Below are 18,981 nucleotides of genomic sequence, written 5' to 3' on the forward strand. Positions count from 1 at the left end.
GTTACGTGTATGTTTGACTGCTTGCTACTCTCCCACAGGTCTCAAAGGACCTCCCTCTCTTTCTTTATATTTCTTTCCAAAGCATGTTGAATTTCTATTGCCCTGACACCCAGTTCACTATGCTTTTCTCTGCTGTGCTCTGTTAATTGCACTAATGATTTTCTTTAAGTTAGATTTAGTCGCTATAACTTATATACAATAAAACTCACCCTTTTAAGTGTACAGTTGTATATGTTTTGACAAATGCAAATAATCATGTAATTACCACCCCAATAAAGACAGACAAGTTCCATAAGCCCCCAACATTTCCTCATGCCACTTTATAATCAACCCTCCACACACCCCCAACCACCTGCCCCAAGGAGCCAACCATTGATCTGTTTTCTCTCTCTACTGTGTTGCTTTTCCAGAACGTCAGAATGCGATCACAGCCTCCGAGTATGGCTTATTTCACTTAGGGTAATGCATGTGAGATTTATTCCTGTTGCTGCATAGAGTAGATGCTCATTCTCTTCTACTGCAGAGTCTTATTCCATTGTATGCATATATCACAGTTGTTCATCCATCCACTAGTTGAAAAACATGTGGGTTGTTTCCAGTGTGGGTTGATTATGATTAAGGCTTCAATGAATATTCTCATACAGGTTTCGTTGTGAACATGTGTTCATTTTACTCGGATTGCTGAGTTGTGTGTTAAGTGTCTGTTTAACTTTATAAGAAATTACCAAGCTGTGTTTCAAAATGCTCATACTCCTTTGCATTCTTACCAGCAATGTATGCAGGTTCCAAGTGCTCCATACCTTGCCAGTACTTGGGATTTTTACTTTTTTGTATTTGTTTTTACTTTCAGCCATTCTAGTAGGTACATAGATGTATCTCATTGTGGTTTTAAATTACATTTCTGTGATTACTAGTGATATTGAGCAATTTTTTCACGTACATTTTTGCCATCCGTACATCTCCTTTGGTGAAATAGGTCTATTCAAATATTCTGTCCATTTTTTAAGAATTGGGATGTTTTCTTATGATTGAGTTTAGAGAATTCTTTATATATTGTAAATAGAAGTCCATTATCAGATATGTGCTTTGCAAATATTTTCTCCCAGTCTATGGTTCCATTTTCTCATTCTTCTAATGGTGTTCTTTTGAGAGTAGAAGTTTTGATTACTTAAGAAGCCTAACATTAATTTTTTTTCTTTAAAGGATCATGCTTTTGGGGTTGTATTTAAGAAATCTTTCACTAGGTCACAAACGTTTTCTACTAAGTCTTATAGTTTTAGGTTTTACATTTAACTATAAGATCCATTTTGAGTAAATGTACATGGTGCTAACATGGGTTCTTTTTTTTTTTGCATATGTATGTCCAATTGTGCCTGTACTTTACCATTTTTCCACTGAATTGTTTGTACACCTGTGACAAAGTCAACTGGACATTTTTGAAAGGGTATATTTCTGGGTTCCCTGTTCTGTTCCATTGCTCTATATGGTTATCTTTGCACCAATAGCACACTGTCTTGATTACATGCTTTATAGTTATGTTTTATAATAAGTCTTGACATTAAGTAGAATGGGTCCTCTAATTTTTTTTCAAAATTCTTTTGACTATTCTACTTCTGGATTTTCACATAAATTTTAGAATGAGTTTGTCAATTTCTACAAAAAGTTCTGCTGGGATTTTTATTGAGATTGTGCAGAATTTATAGACCAATTAAGGAGAACTGACACCTGTATTATACTGAGTCTTCCAATTCATGACCACTGAATTACTCTCTATTTATTAAGGTCTTCTTTAATTTCTTTTATACATCTTTTGTTGTTTTTCACACTCAAATCTTACACACATGTTGTTAGATTCACATGCCAGTATTTTGTGTATTTTGGAGCTGCTGTAAATACTAAATTTCAATTCCTAATGGTTTATTACTAGTGTATAGACATACAGTTGATTTCGGTATGTTGATCTTGTGTCTTCTAACCTTGCTAAAACTTTAGTCTTTCAAATTTTCTACACAATCATGTCATAAGTGAATAAAGTCTATTGTATTTCTTCCTTTCTGAAATGTTTATCTATTTCTATCTTTCCCCATATTGTACTGGCTAGGACCTCAGATACAATGCTGAATAGAGAGGTGAGAATACACACCCTTGTTCCTACCTTAGTGGGAAATAAATTAGTCTTTTACCAGTAAATATAATGTTAGCTGTGGGATTTTTGCAGGTGCCGTCTATCACCTTCAGACAGTTCCCTTTTATTCCTAGTTTGCTGAGAAGTTTTATTATGAAAAGATGAATTCTACTAAATGCTTTTTTCCTGCCTCTATTAAGATGATCATGTGATTTTTTTCTTTAGTCTCTTGAAAAGGTAAATTACACTAATTAATTTCTGAATTTGAATCAACCTTGCATTCATGGATTAAATTCTACTTGATTATGATATATTCCTATTTTTATATATGACAGGATTTTATTTGTTAACATATTGTTAAGAAAGTTAGTTCTATATTCATTACAGATGTTGTTTGTTATTTTCTTGTGATGGTTTTGTCTGGTTTTGGTATTACAGCAATGCCCTTCCCGTGATATAATTTAAGAAGTATTCCCTCCTCTTCTATTTTCTTGAAGAATTTCTGTAGAGCTGCTATTCTTTTTCCGTTAACATTTGGTAGAATTACCCAGTGAGCACATGGGGCCTGTAGTTCTCTTTGTGAGAAGTTTAAGTTTTCAAATTTATAGGCATAAAGTTGTTTGTTTTATTCCCTTATTTCAATGTCTGCAGAATATTTAGTGATATGCTCTTTTTCATGCTTGATACTGGTGATTTATGTTTTCTTTTTTTCGTGTCTATAGGTCTATTCATTTTACTGATCTCCAAGAAAAAGGTGTTAGTTTCATTGATTCTCTATTTTCTTCTCTTTTCAGTACCACTGATTTCTATGCTATTTCCTTCTGTTTCCTTCTTTTACGTTTAATTTGCTCTTCTCTTTATTTTCTCATGGTAGAAGTTTAATCTTTTGAGACTTTTACCTTTTTCAAATCTAAGTATTTCATGATATAAATATCCTCTATGCAATGCTTTTCCTATATTCCACAAATTTTGATATGTTGTGTTTTCATTTTTATTCAGTTCAAAACACTTTCTAATATTCCTTGTGACTTCCTGTTTGACTCAATTGTTAGGCAGTAGTGTCTTGCATAATTTTCACATATTTGGGGAATTTATGGTATCTTTATTGGATTTCTACATTCATCCCATTGTGATCAGATAATGTACTGTGAATGATGTCAACTTTTTGAAATTTGTTAAAAAAATTATCTTATTGCCTAGAATATGATATTATAAAACGTTTCAAGTGCACTTGCAGAAAGTAAATATTTCGTTGTGATTCAGTTGTTCCTTTCTTTCAAGAGTCAAATCCCCTCGAATGTCTCCCTGCTTTTGGTCACTCTCAAGTGCCTGAAATATTCCTTTTTAAATATGTTCTGTCATATTTAACAATCTTATCAGTAAGAGAGCTAGTATTTTACAGTTTACCATTTCCTATAGCCACAGCTCTCAGACTTCTTGTAATGCAAGCTAAAACGTTCTCATTTTTAAGCCAGTGTGTGTTGTTTTTTGATGCTTTCAAGCAAAAAAATCCTAACTCAGGCATACACACAGTAGTTCACAATGTAAAACTGTGATGCCAAGAACATGTGAGGTGAGGGGTGGGAAACTCTGTAACTAAAACTGTTTTTGACTCAATTTGACCTGTATTAAATTAAATTAGTTGTCAATTTAACAGGAGGAGAACACACACGAGACTGTTTTGTTTACCTGTAGGTAAAACGATTTTTAAAGTATTTCTACAGTATTTACAAATGAAGAAGGAAATAATGGAAATAGTTTTACCTTTACACTCAGGAGGGTCACTACTCCATTTGTCATTCCCAGAACAAACAAGCCTGCTCTCTCCGATAAGTGAATATTCATCTGGTCCATTTGAAGGATCACAACTATAAGTTACTTCATCATTGTATGTAAATTCCTCCTGGTCCCTTCTGGTGTATTTTCCATTTTGTATTTTTGGAGGTGGACTACAAGACATCACTTAAAAAGAGAAAAAAAGGGGACATGAAAGGCAAAAGGAAAGGTAAAAGATTAAGACAGCGTTAGTCAAGTCCTATGAACTCCTTCAATAGATTCATATAACACATGATTTGTACAATCTAGTCGTGAATCCAATATCCAATTAGAAGAAGGATTCTTTGAGAAACTGTATTATCCCCAATTTAAACCATTAACATGGAAATGAACTTTCAAAATAAAACCTATTTTCTTAAATATGTATACAAAATATCTATATGAAATATCTACATTTATCTACAAGGCCATGCTACGTTTTCTTCTCATCGTAAGAGATGCTGATAATATAAGGATAAAATATGCTTGTAATTAAAAATAAAACACAGTGCTACTTGAGAAATGCTTTGTAATTTATAAATATATCCATTTGGTACATCAGTAGTTCACAATACCAAGATATTATTGTCTTTTTTCACTTTCATCCTTATGAGTGTATGGTGAAATTTTCCAGAGGCTACAAATTATGTGATAATGCAACAGACTGAATCCAGATGTCACCCTTTAAGAAAGATATTGAGGAGATTTGTGATAATTTAAAACAATGCCCCTATTCTATTTGTTTTGGAAAACTGATGTTTCACAAAAATATGTTGCATGTTACCATGTATTGAGCTTACTGTTCTTAAAAATGAATTAACAAATAATTATTTAAAACACCTCAGTTTTGTTTCGTTTTCTTTTGTTTTGAGGAAGATCAGCCCTGAGCTAACATCCATGCCAATCCCGTTTTTGCTGAGGAAGACCAGCCCTAAGCTAACATCTATTGCCAATCCTCCTCCTTTTTTTCCCTTTTTCTCCCCAAGGCCCCAGTAGATAGTTGTATGTCATAGTTGCACATCCTTCTAGTTGCTGTATGTGGGACGCTGCCTCAGCATAGCCGGACAAGTGGTGCGTCGGTGCATGCCTGGGATCTGAACCTGGGCCACCAGTAGCAGAGTGCGCACACTTAACTGCTAAGCTATGGGGTGGGCTCCAAAAACACCTCAGTTCTAATTCCAATATAATGAATACCAAGATAGAACCCACATAAACAAAAGCTCGTCAGGGTCTTTGTCAATTTAATAGGGGAAAGGGGTTCTGAGGCCAAACAGTGTGAGAACTGCTGCTCTAAATTCTAAAGAGAGAATACACTTACCTTGACATAATGGGGGACTGTCACTCCAATCCACATTTTCTCCAACAAGTTCACAATATAGAATGTTTTGTCCAATTAAGTTAAAACTAAAAGAAAAAAGAAAAATTGTGTTCTTTAGAGTTAAAAAGATGCAAATAATAATGAAGAAAATTTTTATATGGTTGTTTTCCTGCACGACAGTAGTTTGAGAAGTTTCTAAAATAATGAAACTGCTAATAAAATATGTAACTTAACTAAAGAGTTTCTGCATTTGAACACACATTGGCCAAGAGGAAATAGATCTAAATGAATCTGTTATACCTGTTGGTATGGACTCTTTCCTATCTCTGGTAATCACATTACACATTCATTTCTATGCCCTTGCTCACGCCATCTGCTCAGTAAGGACAACGAGTGAGTAGAGAGAACAGGCCCTAGAGCCTGCCCGCCTGGATTCAAGTCCCAGCTCCATGACTGACTTGTTATTTGAGCTTGGGCAAGTCCCTTAATGTTTCTCTTGCTCAGGTTCCTCATCTATGAAGAGGGGATATAGTACATACCTCAGGGGGTTGTTCTGGGGATTAGATGAGTTAGCATCTGGCACACAGTGAGTGCCAGGTAAGTTTTAGCTCTTATTAATATTCTTTAGATGAGAATATCTTTCTAGGAGTAGCTCAAGAATAATATTGGATGAAATCTTCTCTGATGATTTAAATTCACAGTACTCTCTCCTCCTTCTGGACTGGTACTGTAATGATCATGAATAATTCTATGTAGTTGGTACTTAACTCATTTACTATTTTGCTTTGAAACCTCTCCAGATTTACTGTGTTTCTCAAGAAGGCTACAACTTCTTTGAGAAGAGTCTCTTATCTTAAACTTGTGGTATCCTCCAAAGCACCTAGCAGGCTCTCTCTCTAAAACCATTAAGTGGAAGTTCCAATATTTTTACTTGGTCAAGTTAAAAAATAAGTGAGACTGCCTGTACACACTTCCAGCCGACTTTTCCACCAAGTCTCACTCATTGATTCCGTATTCGCATATATTAGGAGGGGATTCTGGGATGATGGCATTGTAGGAAGCACCAGGAATCTGTTTCTCACCTAGAAAACAACTGCACTGCCTGATGTAGGTATTTTGGAACTTTGGAGTCTGTTCACAGCTTGCAGTTTCCAGGGAAAGATCAGACAGGTAATCTGTCTTAATTTCAGTCAATTTCAGCTCCTAGCACAGTGGCAGCTACCCATCCCCCACCCTCAACAGGCAACTGTGCATGTGTCCCTGGAGCAGCTTAGAAGCAGCCTGTAGGAGCCTGGTTGGGCAAAAAGGACTCTGTCCTCCAATTATCGGGGATCCGTGCTCTTATCACTGATTACTGCTTCTGATCACAGGTAAACTGACAAAGGGGTTGGCAGCCAGCTGTCACACTTACCCCTACTCTTGCAAGTCCCTTCCGCGCCAGCTGAAGTGACTTTCAAGGGATTTACAGATTCAGCGCCATTTGCCGCTCCTGCATTTTGCAATTTTTCCCCTTCCAGGGACCGGACATTAAAAACTAGGACATTCAGAAACAACTGCATACACAGGGAAAATTAGAAAGTGACTATGCACACCCAGGAAAAGGCTCAGAAAAAACCTGAGAAGTCCTTCAGTTTCATGTCAGGCTGATCCTCAGCACAGAGGCACCCTACAACAGCAAACAAAAACACAAACAAAAAAACCAATAAAACATCAAGCCTTAGGAAAGGGGGATAATCTCTCCAGAGTTACCACATTATTAGATTCAAAGGTCCAGTTCAATAAAAAAATCACATGGTATACAAAGGAACAGGAAGCATGCCCCATTCAAAGAAAAATTAAATCAATAGAAATCATACCTGAAAAGACCTCATGGTAGATTTACTAAACAAAGACTTTAAAATAACTGTCTTTGGCAGGTGGTCTTGGTGGCAAAACGGAGGTTTCCACTACTGTCACCCTCTTTTTCCTCATTGAGGGGATGAGCGGCAGAAATAGAGATGCAGATCTTTATGAAGACCCTGATGGGCAAGACCATCTCTCTTGAGGTTGAGCCCAGTGACACCATTGAGAATGTCAAAACCAAAATCCAAAATAAGAATGGCATCCTACCTGAGCAACAGTGTCTGATTTTTACAGGCAAACAGCTGGAGGATAGTTGCAGTCTCACACACTACAATATCCAGAAAGAAACCACCGTGTACTTGGTGCTTCACCTGTGGGGCGGCATCATGAAGCCTTTCCTCTGCCAGCTCACCCAAAACACTGCTGCTACAGGATGATCTGCAAGTATTATACTCACCTATACCCATGTGCAGTCAACTACTGTAACACGTGTGGCCACATCAACAACCTGTGCCCCCAAAGGAGGTCAAATAATGCCTCTACACTGTAGGCTCCTCTTTTGCCTGAAGGGTGGCCTCCTGACCGAGCCCCAAGGCCCTGGGGCCTCAATAAAATTTGAAAGAGAAAAGAAAAAACTGTCTTAAAGATGCTCAAATAAATATCAGAAGAACTGTAGAAAGCCAAGAAAACAATGAGTCAACACAATGAAAATATCAATTAGGAGACGGAAAACCTAAAAGAAACCAAAATTAAATAATGGAGTTGAAAAGTATCGTAACTGCAATGACAAATTCACTACAGGAATTAAAGGCAGATTTGAGCAAGCAGAAGAAAGAATCACTGAACTTGAAGATAGGAGAACAGAAATTATTGAGTCTGAGGAACAGAGAGGATTAAACAAAAGTGAACAGAGCCTAAGGTCTGTGCAGGATACCAAGAAGCAGATCAACATAAACACTGTAGGACTCTCAGGAGGAGAAAATAGAAAGAAAGGGGCAGAGAGAATAGCTGAGGAAATAATGGCTGAAAACTTCCCAAATTTGATGACACACATGAATATAAATATCCAAAAAGCTCAAAAAACTCCAAATAAGATGAACTCAAAGAGACCCAAACTTAGACACATAATAACCAAACTTGCAGAAGCCAGAGACAAAGAGAGAATAATGAAAGCTACAGGAGAAAAGTGAATCATCACATCCAAAGGATTTTAAATAAGATCATCAGAAGATTGCTCATCAGAAACTTGGAAGCCATCAACAGTTGGCCAATATACTAAAAGTGCTAAAAGAAAGAAAGTGTCATGCAAAAATTCTCTGTCCAGCAAAACTGTCCTTCAAAAGTGAAGGAGAAACTCAGGCATTCTCAGATAAACAAGAGCTGACTGAGTTCGCTACCACTAGACCTCCCCTGCAAGAAATGTTCAAGGGAGTCCTGCAAGGTGAAATGAAAGTACTTGACAGTAACTCAAAGCCTTTTGGATAAATAAAGATCTCACTAATGGTAAATATATGGGCAATTATGAAAGCCAGTATTATTGTGACAATGGTCCTTAAATGCAATTTTTGTTTGCTATATGATTTGAGTCTAATCTTTTTAAATAAACTATTAGTGTAGAATCTAGTATTACAGTTATAAAATGTAGAAGCTAGTATGACATGAAAATCTAAAAGGGGTGGGATGGATTTGTAGGGGAGCAATTTGTATAACTTATTGAAATCAAGTCGGTATAAATTCAAATTGGAGTGGTATAACTACAGGATAATCCTCATGGTAACCACAAAGAAAACAGACACAGAATATACACCAAAGAAGGTCAGAAAAAAATTTAAACATTTCAGTACAAAAATCAGCTAAACACAAAAGAAAACAGTATTACAGGAAATGAGGGACAAAAACGGCTACACAGCATACAGAAAAGAAATAGCACAATGACAGAAGTAAGTCCCTCCTTCTCAGTAATTACATTAAATATTAATGGATTAAACTCTCTAATCAAAGACAGAGCTTGGCAGAATGGATAAAAATACATGATTTAACTATATGCAGTCTACAAGAGACCCACCTGAGATCCCAAGACAAAAACAAGTTGTAAGTGAAAGGATGGAAATAGGTATTCCACAAAAATAGTAACCAAGAGAAAGCAGAGGTGGCTATACTAATATCAGAAAAAATAGACTTTAAATCCAAAAATTTACAAGAGACAGGAACATTATATATTAATAAAGGTTCAGTACTGCAAGAAGATATAACAATTATAAACATTTATGCACCCAATGACAGGCTATCAAAATATATGAAGCAAAAACTGACAGAATTGAAGGGATAAATACACATTTCTATGTAATCGGTACTTCTACAATAGTAATTAGAGACTTCAATACCCCATTCACAGTAATGAATAGAACAACTAGACAGAACATAAGTAAGGAAACAGAGGACGTGAACAACACAATAAACAAACTAGACTCACAGTCACATATAGAGTTGTCTATCCAACAACAGAATATATAAGCTTCTCAAGTGCACATGGGACATTTTCTAAGATAGACAATATGTTAGGCCACAAATTAATGTTATTAATAATACAATTAATTATATAATATATAACCTAATACATAAATAACAACATAATTATGTACACTACCAATATTAATTAATCAATAGACTTAAAAATATAGATGTTGTAGAAAGTATTTTTTCTAACCACAATGGGATGAAATTAGAAATTAATATCAAAAAGAAAACTGGAGGGACCAGCCCGATGGTGTAGTGGTTAAGTTCGCACACTCCGCTTCGGCGGCCCGGGGTTTGCAGGTTCAGATCCCAGATGCGGAAATACGCACCAATTATAATGCCATGCTGTGACGGCGTTCAATATAAAGAAGAGGAGGATGGGCATGGATGTTAGCCCAGGGCCAATCTTCCTCAGCAAAAAGAGAAGGATTGGCAGCAGATGTTAGCTCAGGGCAAATCTTCCTCACAAAAAAAAAAAAGAAAACTGGAAAATTCACAAAAGTCTGAAAATTAAACAACACACATTTAAACAACCCCTGGCTCAAAGAACAAATCACAAGGAAAATTAGAAAATACTTTGAGATAAATGAAAATGAAAACATAACATACCAAAACTTATGGGATGCAGCAAAAGCAGTCCTAAGTGGGAAATGTATAGCTATAAATTCTTCCATTAAAAAATGGAGAGATCTTGGGGGCCAGCCTGGTGTCATAGCAGTTAATGGTGTCATAGCAGTTAGCTGCGCACGCTCCACTGTGGGGGCCCGAGGGTTCGCAGGTTTGGATCCCAGGTGAGCACTGACACACCCCTTGGCAAGCCATGCTGTGGTGGTATCCCATATAAAGTGGAGGAAGATGGGCACAGGTGTCAGCGCAGGGCCAATCTTCCTTGGCAAAAAGAGGAGGATTTGCATCACATGTTACCTCAGGGGTGATCTTCCTCAAAAAAACAAAAAAAATTGAGAGATCTAAAATCAACCACCTAACTTTACAACTTAAGAATCTAGAAAAAGAAGAACTAAACCCAAAGGTAGCAGAAGGAAGTATACAATTATGATTAGAGCAGGAATAAACAAAACAGAGAAGAAAAAAACTAGAGAAAAATCAATGAAACCAAAAGCTGGTTCTTCGAAAAGATCAACAAAATTGACAAGCTTGTAGCCAGATGGACTAAGAAAAAAGGAAAGACTCAAATTACTGAAATCAGAAATGTAAGTGGGGACATTTCTACTGATCCTACAGAAATAAAAAACATCATGAAAGTACTTTGAAAAAATTTATGCCAACAAATTGAATAACCTAGAAAAAATGGACAAATTCTAGAAACGCAAAATCTACCAAGACTAAATCATGAAGAAATAGATAATCTGAATAGACCTATAACTAGTAAGGAGAGTGCATCAGTAATCAAAAATCTCCCAGTAAAGAAAAGCCCTGGACCTCATGGCTACACTGGAGAATTCTACCAACATTTCAAGAAAAACTAATACCACTCTTTATCTAATTTTTCCAAAAATTTGAAGAGGAGGAAATTCTTCCAAACTCAGTCTATGAGACTAGCATTACCAAGATACCAAAGCTAGACAAAGACACTACAAGAAAAGAAAGCTACAGACCAAGATCCCTAATGAACACTAACATAAAAATCCTCAAAAAAATACTGGCAAAAAATTTTGCAGCATATTCAAAGGATTTTACACCATGACGAAATGGGAGTTATTCCTTGAATGGAAAGATGGCTCAACATATGAAAATCGAACAATGTAATATGGCACATCAACAGAATAGAGGGAAAAAAACATATGATCATCTCAATTCCTGCAAAATAAGCATGTGACAAAATTCAGTATGTTTTCATGATAAAAACACTCAACAAATGAGGAACAGAAGGAAACTACCTCAAGATAATAAACACCATACATGGAAAACGCACAGCAAACATCATATTCAATGGTGAAAAGCTGAAAGCTTTTCCACTAAGATCAGGAACAAGGCAAGGATGTCTATTTTTTTCTATAGTACTGGAAGTTCTAAGAGCAATTTGGAAAGAAAAACAAAAGGCAACGGAATTGGAAAGGAAGCAGTAAAATTACCATTGTTTGCAGATGATGTGTTCTCATATGTAGAAAACTCTAAACATTACATGTACAGACAAACACAAAAAAATTAGAACTAATAAATCAGTTCAGCAAAGTAGGAGGATACAAAGTTGATACAAAAAATCAGTTGCATTTCTATGGTGTATTACATTTACCCTCTAAATGGACAGTTTTCACAAATGCCCAGTATTCCCAATACATATTATTAAAAGAGCCCCATAGAACAAAGGTTATAATTAAGTGCTCAGTAACTCATTTTGAGATGCTTCATTCCTTTGCAACAGTCTCAAAGATAAGGTTTTCCAACTAAGAGATCTTGATCAATGTTATGGTCCAGGCTAAGCAGGGCAATTTTGGTCTGCTAACACCTTACAGTTATCTTGATATAAGAATATCTTTGGATGGCATTTCTACCTCCCATTTCCATAAGCCCTACTTCAACTCTGGGAGTTGGCCATCTTAAATACGGTGCACTTTGATACAAAGGATAAAATAACCATGGTTACTACATTTTAATGCTTGTGATAGGCTTATTATTACATATAGTATTATATAATATTACTTTCCTTCAATTTAAATTTCTTTCTGTTAATTATACATCTTTTCAGTCTCCATAAAAAAACCAAGAGTTCTTTGGTTTCAGGTACAACTTGTCACATAGAAAGCAAAATGGAATCAACTTCATGGGAATGCTTAGGAAGAGAAGCAAAACAAAAATGGAATTCATAACATGTACCTAATTTCCTCTAAGGAGCAACTTACTTACCCCTCATTACAAGCATAGTGAATCTGTGAACCAAACTCTAAAGTTCCATTTACATATTTGACTTGGCCATTTGTGGGTTCTCCTGGATGTCGACATAATTTTCCTAAAAGATAATTTTCAAGTTCATTGTTTTATACGAATTTCAAGACAGATTTGAATCAAAATCAAAATTCTACATTGTTCTTTTGAATTCATGGGACTATTATTTATTTTCTTTAACTATATAAGGCCAGACTTAAGATTCACATGTCCCTAGGCAACCAACTACCCAGAAAATGATTCCCTGGAGATTTTTAAAGCCTGAAAAAATACATTGCTCTCTAAAAACTACATTCACATAAGAAAACCATGAGTGTAGCAGTGGAATATGCACCATAAAATGTGTGAATATCTGTAGTGCAACAAAAAATAACAAAAAAAGTTTTGTTTGCTTACTTGTACAAGCCTCCTGGAGAGGCGTCCATGTGCTATCAGACTGACAGACAGCAGAGGTGGCAAGAGGAGGTCTCTTGAGCTTGTATCCTAGACGACACTCATATTCTATTGTGTCCCCAGGATTATAAGTGGCTTGAGCGACACCCCTCAGCTTCATAGAATTGAATCTTGGTGGATCATCACAGGCATCTAGGAAGAAGAGAATAAGAACATGAAAATAAAGTACTTTATCTCTTTCACGAGACTGGCAGCAGGTAGGTAGTACAGAATAAATGGAAAGGTTCTTGGCAAGACATTAAATGATTGTCCCAGGCTTTTACCCAACTGGTGATAATTGTGGAGGATGTCTCTTGCTCATTTTAAATAACATCCCATTAGCTTTTGGTTTGTTGGGGAATAAGGTGAATTTCCATTCAACAGTAAATTGAAGAGACAATATCAATGGTTTTGGTTTTAAAATATATTTATAGGTACGCATCCTTCTCCACTTTTCCTAAATTCATTCTAAAACTCACCGCTCCTCTAAGAAGTCTTCTATAGCATGTAACACTCTGCTGAGATTACTCTTCCATAGATGGAAACACAAACTCATGATCACTTGTCACTTTGGGCTCAGTCTCCTCTCAGAAGGCAAGTTCCTAGAGGTCAGGGACCACACGCCTTCTTTTTCTACTACACCCTGTACCCAGCGGGTGCTCACGAAATGCTACGGTAAGAGGCGATGATGAAATGAGCATCGTGGATTTCATGGATCAAAATGAATATGGACTGAAGTATTTCAAAATATAAGAACTCATTTCATGTTAGTGAATTGAATATTTTTTAAGTGAACAGATGCCATGTAAATATCAAAATGTACTACTTTGATAGCCTTACATGTAAAAAATTTTGTTTTCTTGGACATTATTTTATATAATTTAAACTTCCTTTACTGATCTATGGATCATGCATTCCCTCAGAATCTCCTTGAGGTGCCTGTTTGAGCTGTTTATCCAATATATCCCTACAGTAAAGCTACTATATTGCTATGCTTTTAGATGAATTTTTTACTTCTTGATTTTTTTCCGGGGGCAGTGGGATTTTTTCTCCTTAGAATAATGACATTTCTACTTCATCAATTCCTCACACTGCAACTAGAATAATATTGATATGATACAGTGACCAACACTCTTCCAAGTCAGATGCTTGTCAATGGCCCCCCATTGCCCTCAAGATAATGTCTAAGCCTCCCTAACACGGCTAACAGACTTTTAAAACCTGTCACTTTCAGGACGCTGCTCACTCTTGCACACTATTCTCAAGCCATATTCCATTCCACGTAGTGCCCGTCAAGTTACTTGAAGGACATTAGCACTCTTGGCCTCCATGTACCATTTTACTCCAGCTTTGGCCAGAGACCCTGCCATTCCTCCCACCCCACTCAGCCATCAGTTTCATCCTAGACGCCACTTCTTCCTTGAACCTCCTGACGACTCTCAATCAAAAAACTGGGCTAAGTGTCCTCATGCTGCCCTAACTTACTTCTTTCATAGCACTTTTCATATTGTAATTCTTTACTGTTGACACTCCTTGCGAGACTGTCACCTTCTTGAGGACCATGTCTCACTCATCACTGCCATTTCTAGGACGTCGGGTGAGAGCTGACTGAGCACGGGTCTCAGTTCTATACACTCTAATGGCCAAATTCAAATTCTTTACTGGTCAGCCAACCTGATCCAGATGAATCTGCAAACCATGACTTTTTTCTTTGCTGTTTCTATGCCTGTCTTAAATTTTATTTCATTGGTTTAGTTACAGCAAAATCCCTCTATCTGAGTTTTATATTTCTTACATGTCAAAATATTTATACTGTATTATTTTATCATGAACCCATTCTTCATTACTGCTATTATATGAAATGGTATTTTAACATTATCAAAGGTAAACTCCAAATATTGTGGGTTATATTTTTGCCTAAAGTATGGTAATGCAAGATTCCAGTAGTTGGTTCTTACAACAATAGTGATGACAGTAATAATTTTAGAAATAGCAAATTTAAGCACTACTTGTGCCAACCATTAAATGCTTTTAAACTAACTTAATCTTCATAATCATCCTATGAGTTGAGATTACTCTTCCATAATAGTTCCACAGGTCCTATTTCCCCCTCCTTAAGATGCGCAAACTGAGGCACAGTAAGGTGAAGTAACTTGCGCAAGAAACATTCCCGTAGGAGCAGACCCAGGAGCCAAGCCAGGCAGCCTGGTTCCTACCAACACTGCTTCCCGGCCCGGCCTCCCATCTGGACCCTCGCGTGCTTACACCAACACACTCTGTCTGCAAGTTAGTCCTCAAGAAACGGTCTTCTACTGAGCCTGGGAAATTAAAGCAACCCTAGTCTAGATCTGCGTTGTGCTAAGTCAAACAGAAGGGCTCCAGGAGCCCTAAAAGGACAGGTAGTAACATCGTGTCTGAATTTTATGATGGTGATTGTTCATTCCTGACTATCCTGCTGCTTTTCACAATTATTCACTCTGTGATCTAGTCCTCTCCTTTCTCTCGCCTCCTTGGCCCTACTGCTGCCTCTCTGGGTAGCCTGGCAGTCCATGAATCCCTGAACCTTGTCACATCTCTAAGTCTTTGCTCACACTGCTCCCTCTGCTTGGAACACCCTTCCTCCCTGCTCAGCAGCAACTCCTGCTCAACTGTCATCTTCTGGAGGCGAAGATAATCATCTTAAAGCTTTATGCACTGGAGAGAGATTTGACTACATAATTTCTTTTGTTGCCCATCTCCCAGGATTCTGGTAACTTAGCAATTGACCAGATAAGGACTGCTCTCTGCACTGTAATATGCAGAGGAAGGAAACTAGGTAACTACTGTGTAAGCACTTATTGATCTTGGCTTCTTCATTGGCAAGAAAAAAAGACCTAAAGTAGACAGGAAAAACCATCCATTATAGGAAATTGTGGCTTTTGTCCTTCTGCAGGAGTGAGACTGCTCCCAGAAGTCGACAAATGTTCCCTTCTGTGACCTCGTAACATTTGGCAACTACCTCTGAGATGACAAGCCTCCCAGGCACGACAGTGTCTGCTTACAAAACCTTCTCCTCATAAGCAGCTTTTAAAGTGAAATGTTTATTTTATCCGCATTCTTCCCTGCCCAGCATAGTGAATTCTCATTTTACTCCTCCAATTCTCATACATCTCCTGATTTTACCTTTCAACCTTAACCTTAACCCTGTTTTTCCTCCTCTTCATTTCTAGTTTTGTTACCTTCCATGATGCGTCCATGATGCGTCCTATTCATTTCATTTATCTATTTTCCTCTATTTTAATTAGCTTTCAGAGTCTCCTTAAACTCTTAGCTTTAAGCCTATTCTAAAAATTATTCTTCTTTAAAAATTCCTTTTGTTTTCTTTTTACCACCACTGTTCCACCATCCACCCCCTCCTACATAGAAATAAGGTTTTTAATGATCTGTAACAAGCAAGACTGGGATATTGTGAGCCCTGGTGAGTCTACTAACAGGGAAGACAGAACTTCTCTGACCCTTGGCTGTCCCAGCCTCAGCTTTTTAGGCACTACTGAAAGGCCATCCTAAGCATGGCACTTTAAAGAACCTTCCTCCCGGAGGAATATCAGCCTGAGCTCTAAGCCCCCACTGAACAGCATATTCACTTTTCTGGTATTTAATAGTAATAAAAGAGTGTTGATATGGAGGCAAAAACAGTGGGCATTTGGAACCACAAGTGTGACAGACAAGATCTCTGCATTCTAGTGTGGAAAAAACAGAAAAGATAGTTTTGGAAGGGTGACTACAAGTTAGGAGGAGTTTAAGCTGGAGTGTGTGTGGGTGTCTACCGGAGACAGGGTGGTCAGAGAAGGTCCCTCTGAGGGGGTAGCATCTCAAATGAATTTGAAGAATAACAAGGAGCCACTTATGCAAGAGGCAGGAGGAGAGTGTTCCAAGGCTGAGGGAATACAAGTGCAGAAGCCCCAAAGTGGCAGAGTCGGCCTGTGTAAAGAGCAGAAAAGTCTTCCCTGCCTCCAGTCACTTGTTAACTACTCTCAGAGACTCATGCTCCTTTCCTCCAGAGCACCTCTCTTGGGTTATAACATATTCATTAGTATTATGTTTTGGTAATTGTCTGCCACTCACAATAAATTTTAGCAACTATTTCTTGATTACCTACTGGGGATCTAACAATGAGCAAAACACAGTCCCTGCTTATATTCGTGTGTGTGTGTGTGTGTGTTTGTGTGTGTGTGCAAACAGACAAATAAAGAATGAAGCATACAAACAGTATATGTCAGAGGACGCTGAAAATAACTTGGGCATAGCAACACACCTGCATACAAAGACACAGGAAATATACCACAGTATTAAAAATGGCTGTCCTTTAATTGTGTAAGTTTTATACAATAACATGTCTTTTTTACCATACATATTTTTAAAGTACTTATTTCCATTCAATGAAACACGAAACAAACTTAGTAGATGGGCTTTCAGCTATAGTTTTTGAGCTGAAGGGGAAAACCAGATTAATACTATATATCGTTCATCTCTTAGGATAATTATTTCTTACTAGGTTTGGCTACCAATGTTTTTGAGGTTAGTTCCAATTCCCCTTAAATATGATCCAACCTAATGAAAAGAACGGAACAATGTCAAAAAGCCATTTGGTAATAGAACTGGATACTGTCTGTACTGGATGGGAACAGGAAGATAACTACATGGCAAAAAAAGCAACAGCCTGCAAATGGATACCAATAAGATCATGGGCAACAAGGAGCCTGTGAACGTCAGGAACAAAAGCACAGCGCCCTTTCCAAACCCTCTAAACCCCAGGCCCCCAGAGCCTGCTCTCACCCCAGCGCTACAGGCACACCATGCACTTCCCAGCCCCCTTACACAGCGAGCAGTGAGCCTCCTTGCCCCACACTCGGCACCGCGGGGCTGGCCACTTCCATAAAGCACACACCCGATAACACGCGCCGGGGCTTCCGCAGCCCAGCCCAGCCCAGCGGGGCACAAACACCCTTCTCAACAAGGCACCACCCTGCCCAGGGAACAAGGACAAACCCTGCCCACGGGCACAGCCCGAGTCCTAGCAACACCCCCGCGCACCCGGGCACTTAAGAGCAAGCCCTCGCCGCAAGCAGCGGTCCGCGCGCCCATCCCGACTTGGCTCAGCGCGGGCACCGCCCTGCAAGCTTTGGCCAGGGACGCGGCTTGGCCCCGGTAAACGCCGGCAGCACCCACCACCCCGCCCCGCTCAGTGCCGACCACCAAGCACGCCTCCGCCCCCCGCACTACGCGGTCCTCACCCCCCCGGAGCCCCGCACAGCACCACCCGGGGGGAAGCCTGGCCACGGAGCGCCAACTCCGCACGGCCCGGCTCGACCCAGCCCCGCGCCTCCCACCCGACCCACCGAGCGAGGCTCCCCCGCCCTCGGCTCCGGTCCGCCCGCTCCCCGACCCGCTCCGTTCGCCGCCGGAGCGCACACCCTCTCCAGGCTCCTACCGGAGAACACGGGCAGCAGGAGCACTAGGGCCCCCAAAAGGACCCAACGAGGCCCCGAGAAGAGAAGTGGCTCTCGGGGCGGCAGGGAGGTGCCGTGCGCGGCGCGCAAGACGCCGTCATTTTCGGGGAGATCCGCGGAAGTCCTGAGAGCCGGCGGAGCTGACCTTCTGGAGTCTGGTCACCGGACGCAACAATTCCCACACTCGCACAGAGTCCAGCGCGGAACGGCAGGTGGGCGTGGCCTCTACCGCGCCCGGAAGTGCCTCGACCTACCGGGGCCGGGGGTGTGCGCGGGCGGGGCCGATCTGGCGGCTGCGAGGCGGGGCGTCGGCGCGGGGACGGGGCGTCAGGCCCGGAGGGGACGCGGCGTAACCCTGACTGGCATCTGACGGACTGGCGTTGGCGGGCGGCCCCTCCCGCGTGAGCCGGACTCTTCTCTGGGCGTACCCTCCGCAGACCTGCCCGGAAGCCCGAGGAGGCTTGCGGGAAACGCTGGGTCACCGCCGCGTTCAAGAACGGTTAACACCCCACTCAGGAAGGGTGGAAAGGAAACAAGAG

The 18,981-nt window shown here is 39.4% G+C and overlaps 1 protein-coding gene across 1 annotated transcript in view; it reads right to left on the reverse strand.

Annotated features, from left to right (window-relative positions):
- The window catches only part of LOC131404736 (membrane cofactor protein-like), a 33,413-nt gene extending 14,804 nt beyond the window's left edge, over positions 1-18,609 (reverse strand). Inside the window, 6 exon segments of the mRNA XM_058539739.1 lie at positions 3,890-4,087; positions 5,259-5,344; positions 12,483-12,585; positions 12,918-13,106; positions 18,424-18,465; positions 18,468-18,609. Coding sequence (XP_058395722.1) covers positions 3,890-4,087; positions 5,259-5,344; positions 12,483-12,585; positions 12,918-13,106; positions 18,424-18,465; positions 18,468-18,543 — 694 coding nt within the window. The 5' untranslated portion in view covers positions 18,544-18,609.
- Between the last annotated feature and the right edge of the window lie 372 nt (positions 18,610-18,981).

Source organism: Diceros bicornis, chromosome 4 (genome assembly GCF_020826845.1).
Source record: "Diceros bicornis minor isolate mBicDic1 chromosome 4, mDicBic1.mat.cur, whole genome shotgun sequence".
Taxonomy (NCBI): Eukaryota; Metazoa; Chordata; class Mammalia; order Perissodactyla; family Rhinocerotidae; genus Diceros; species Diceros bicornis.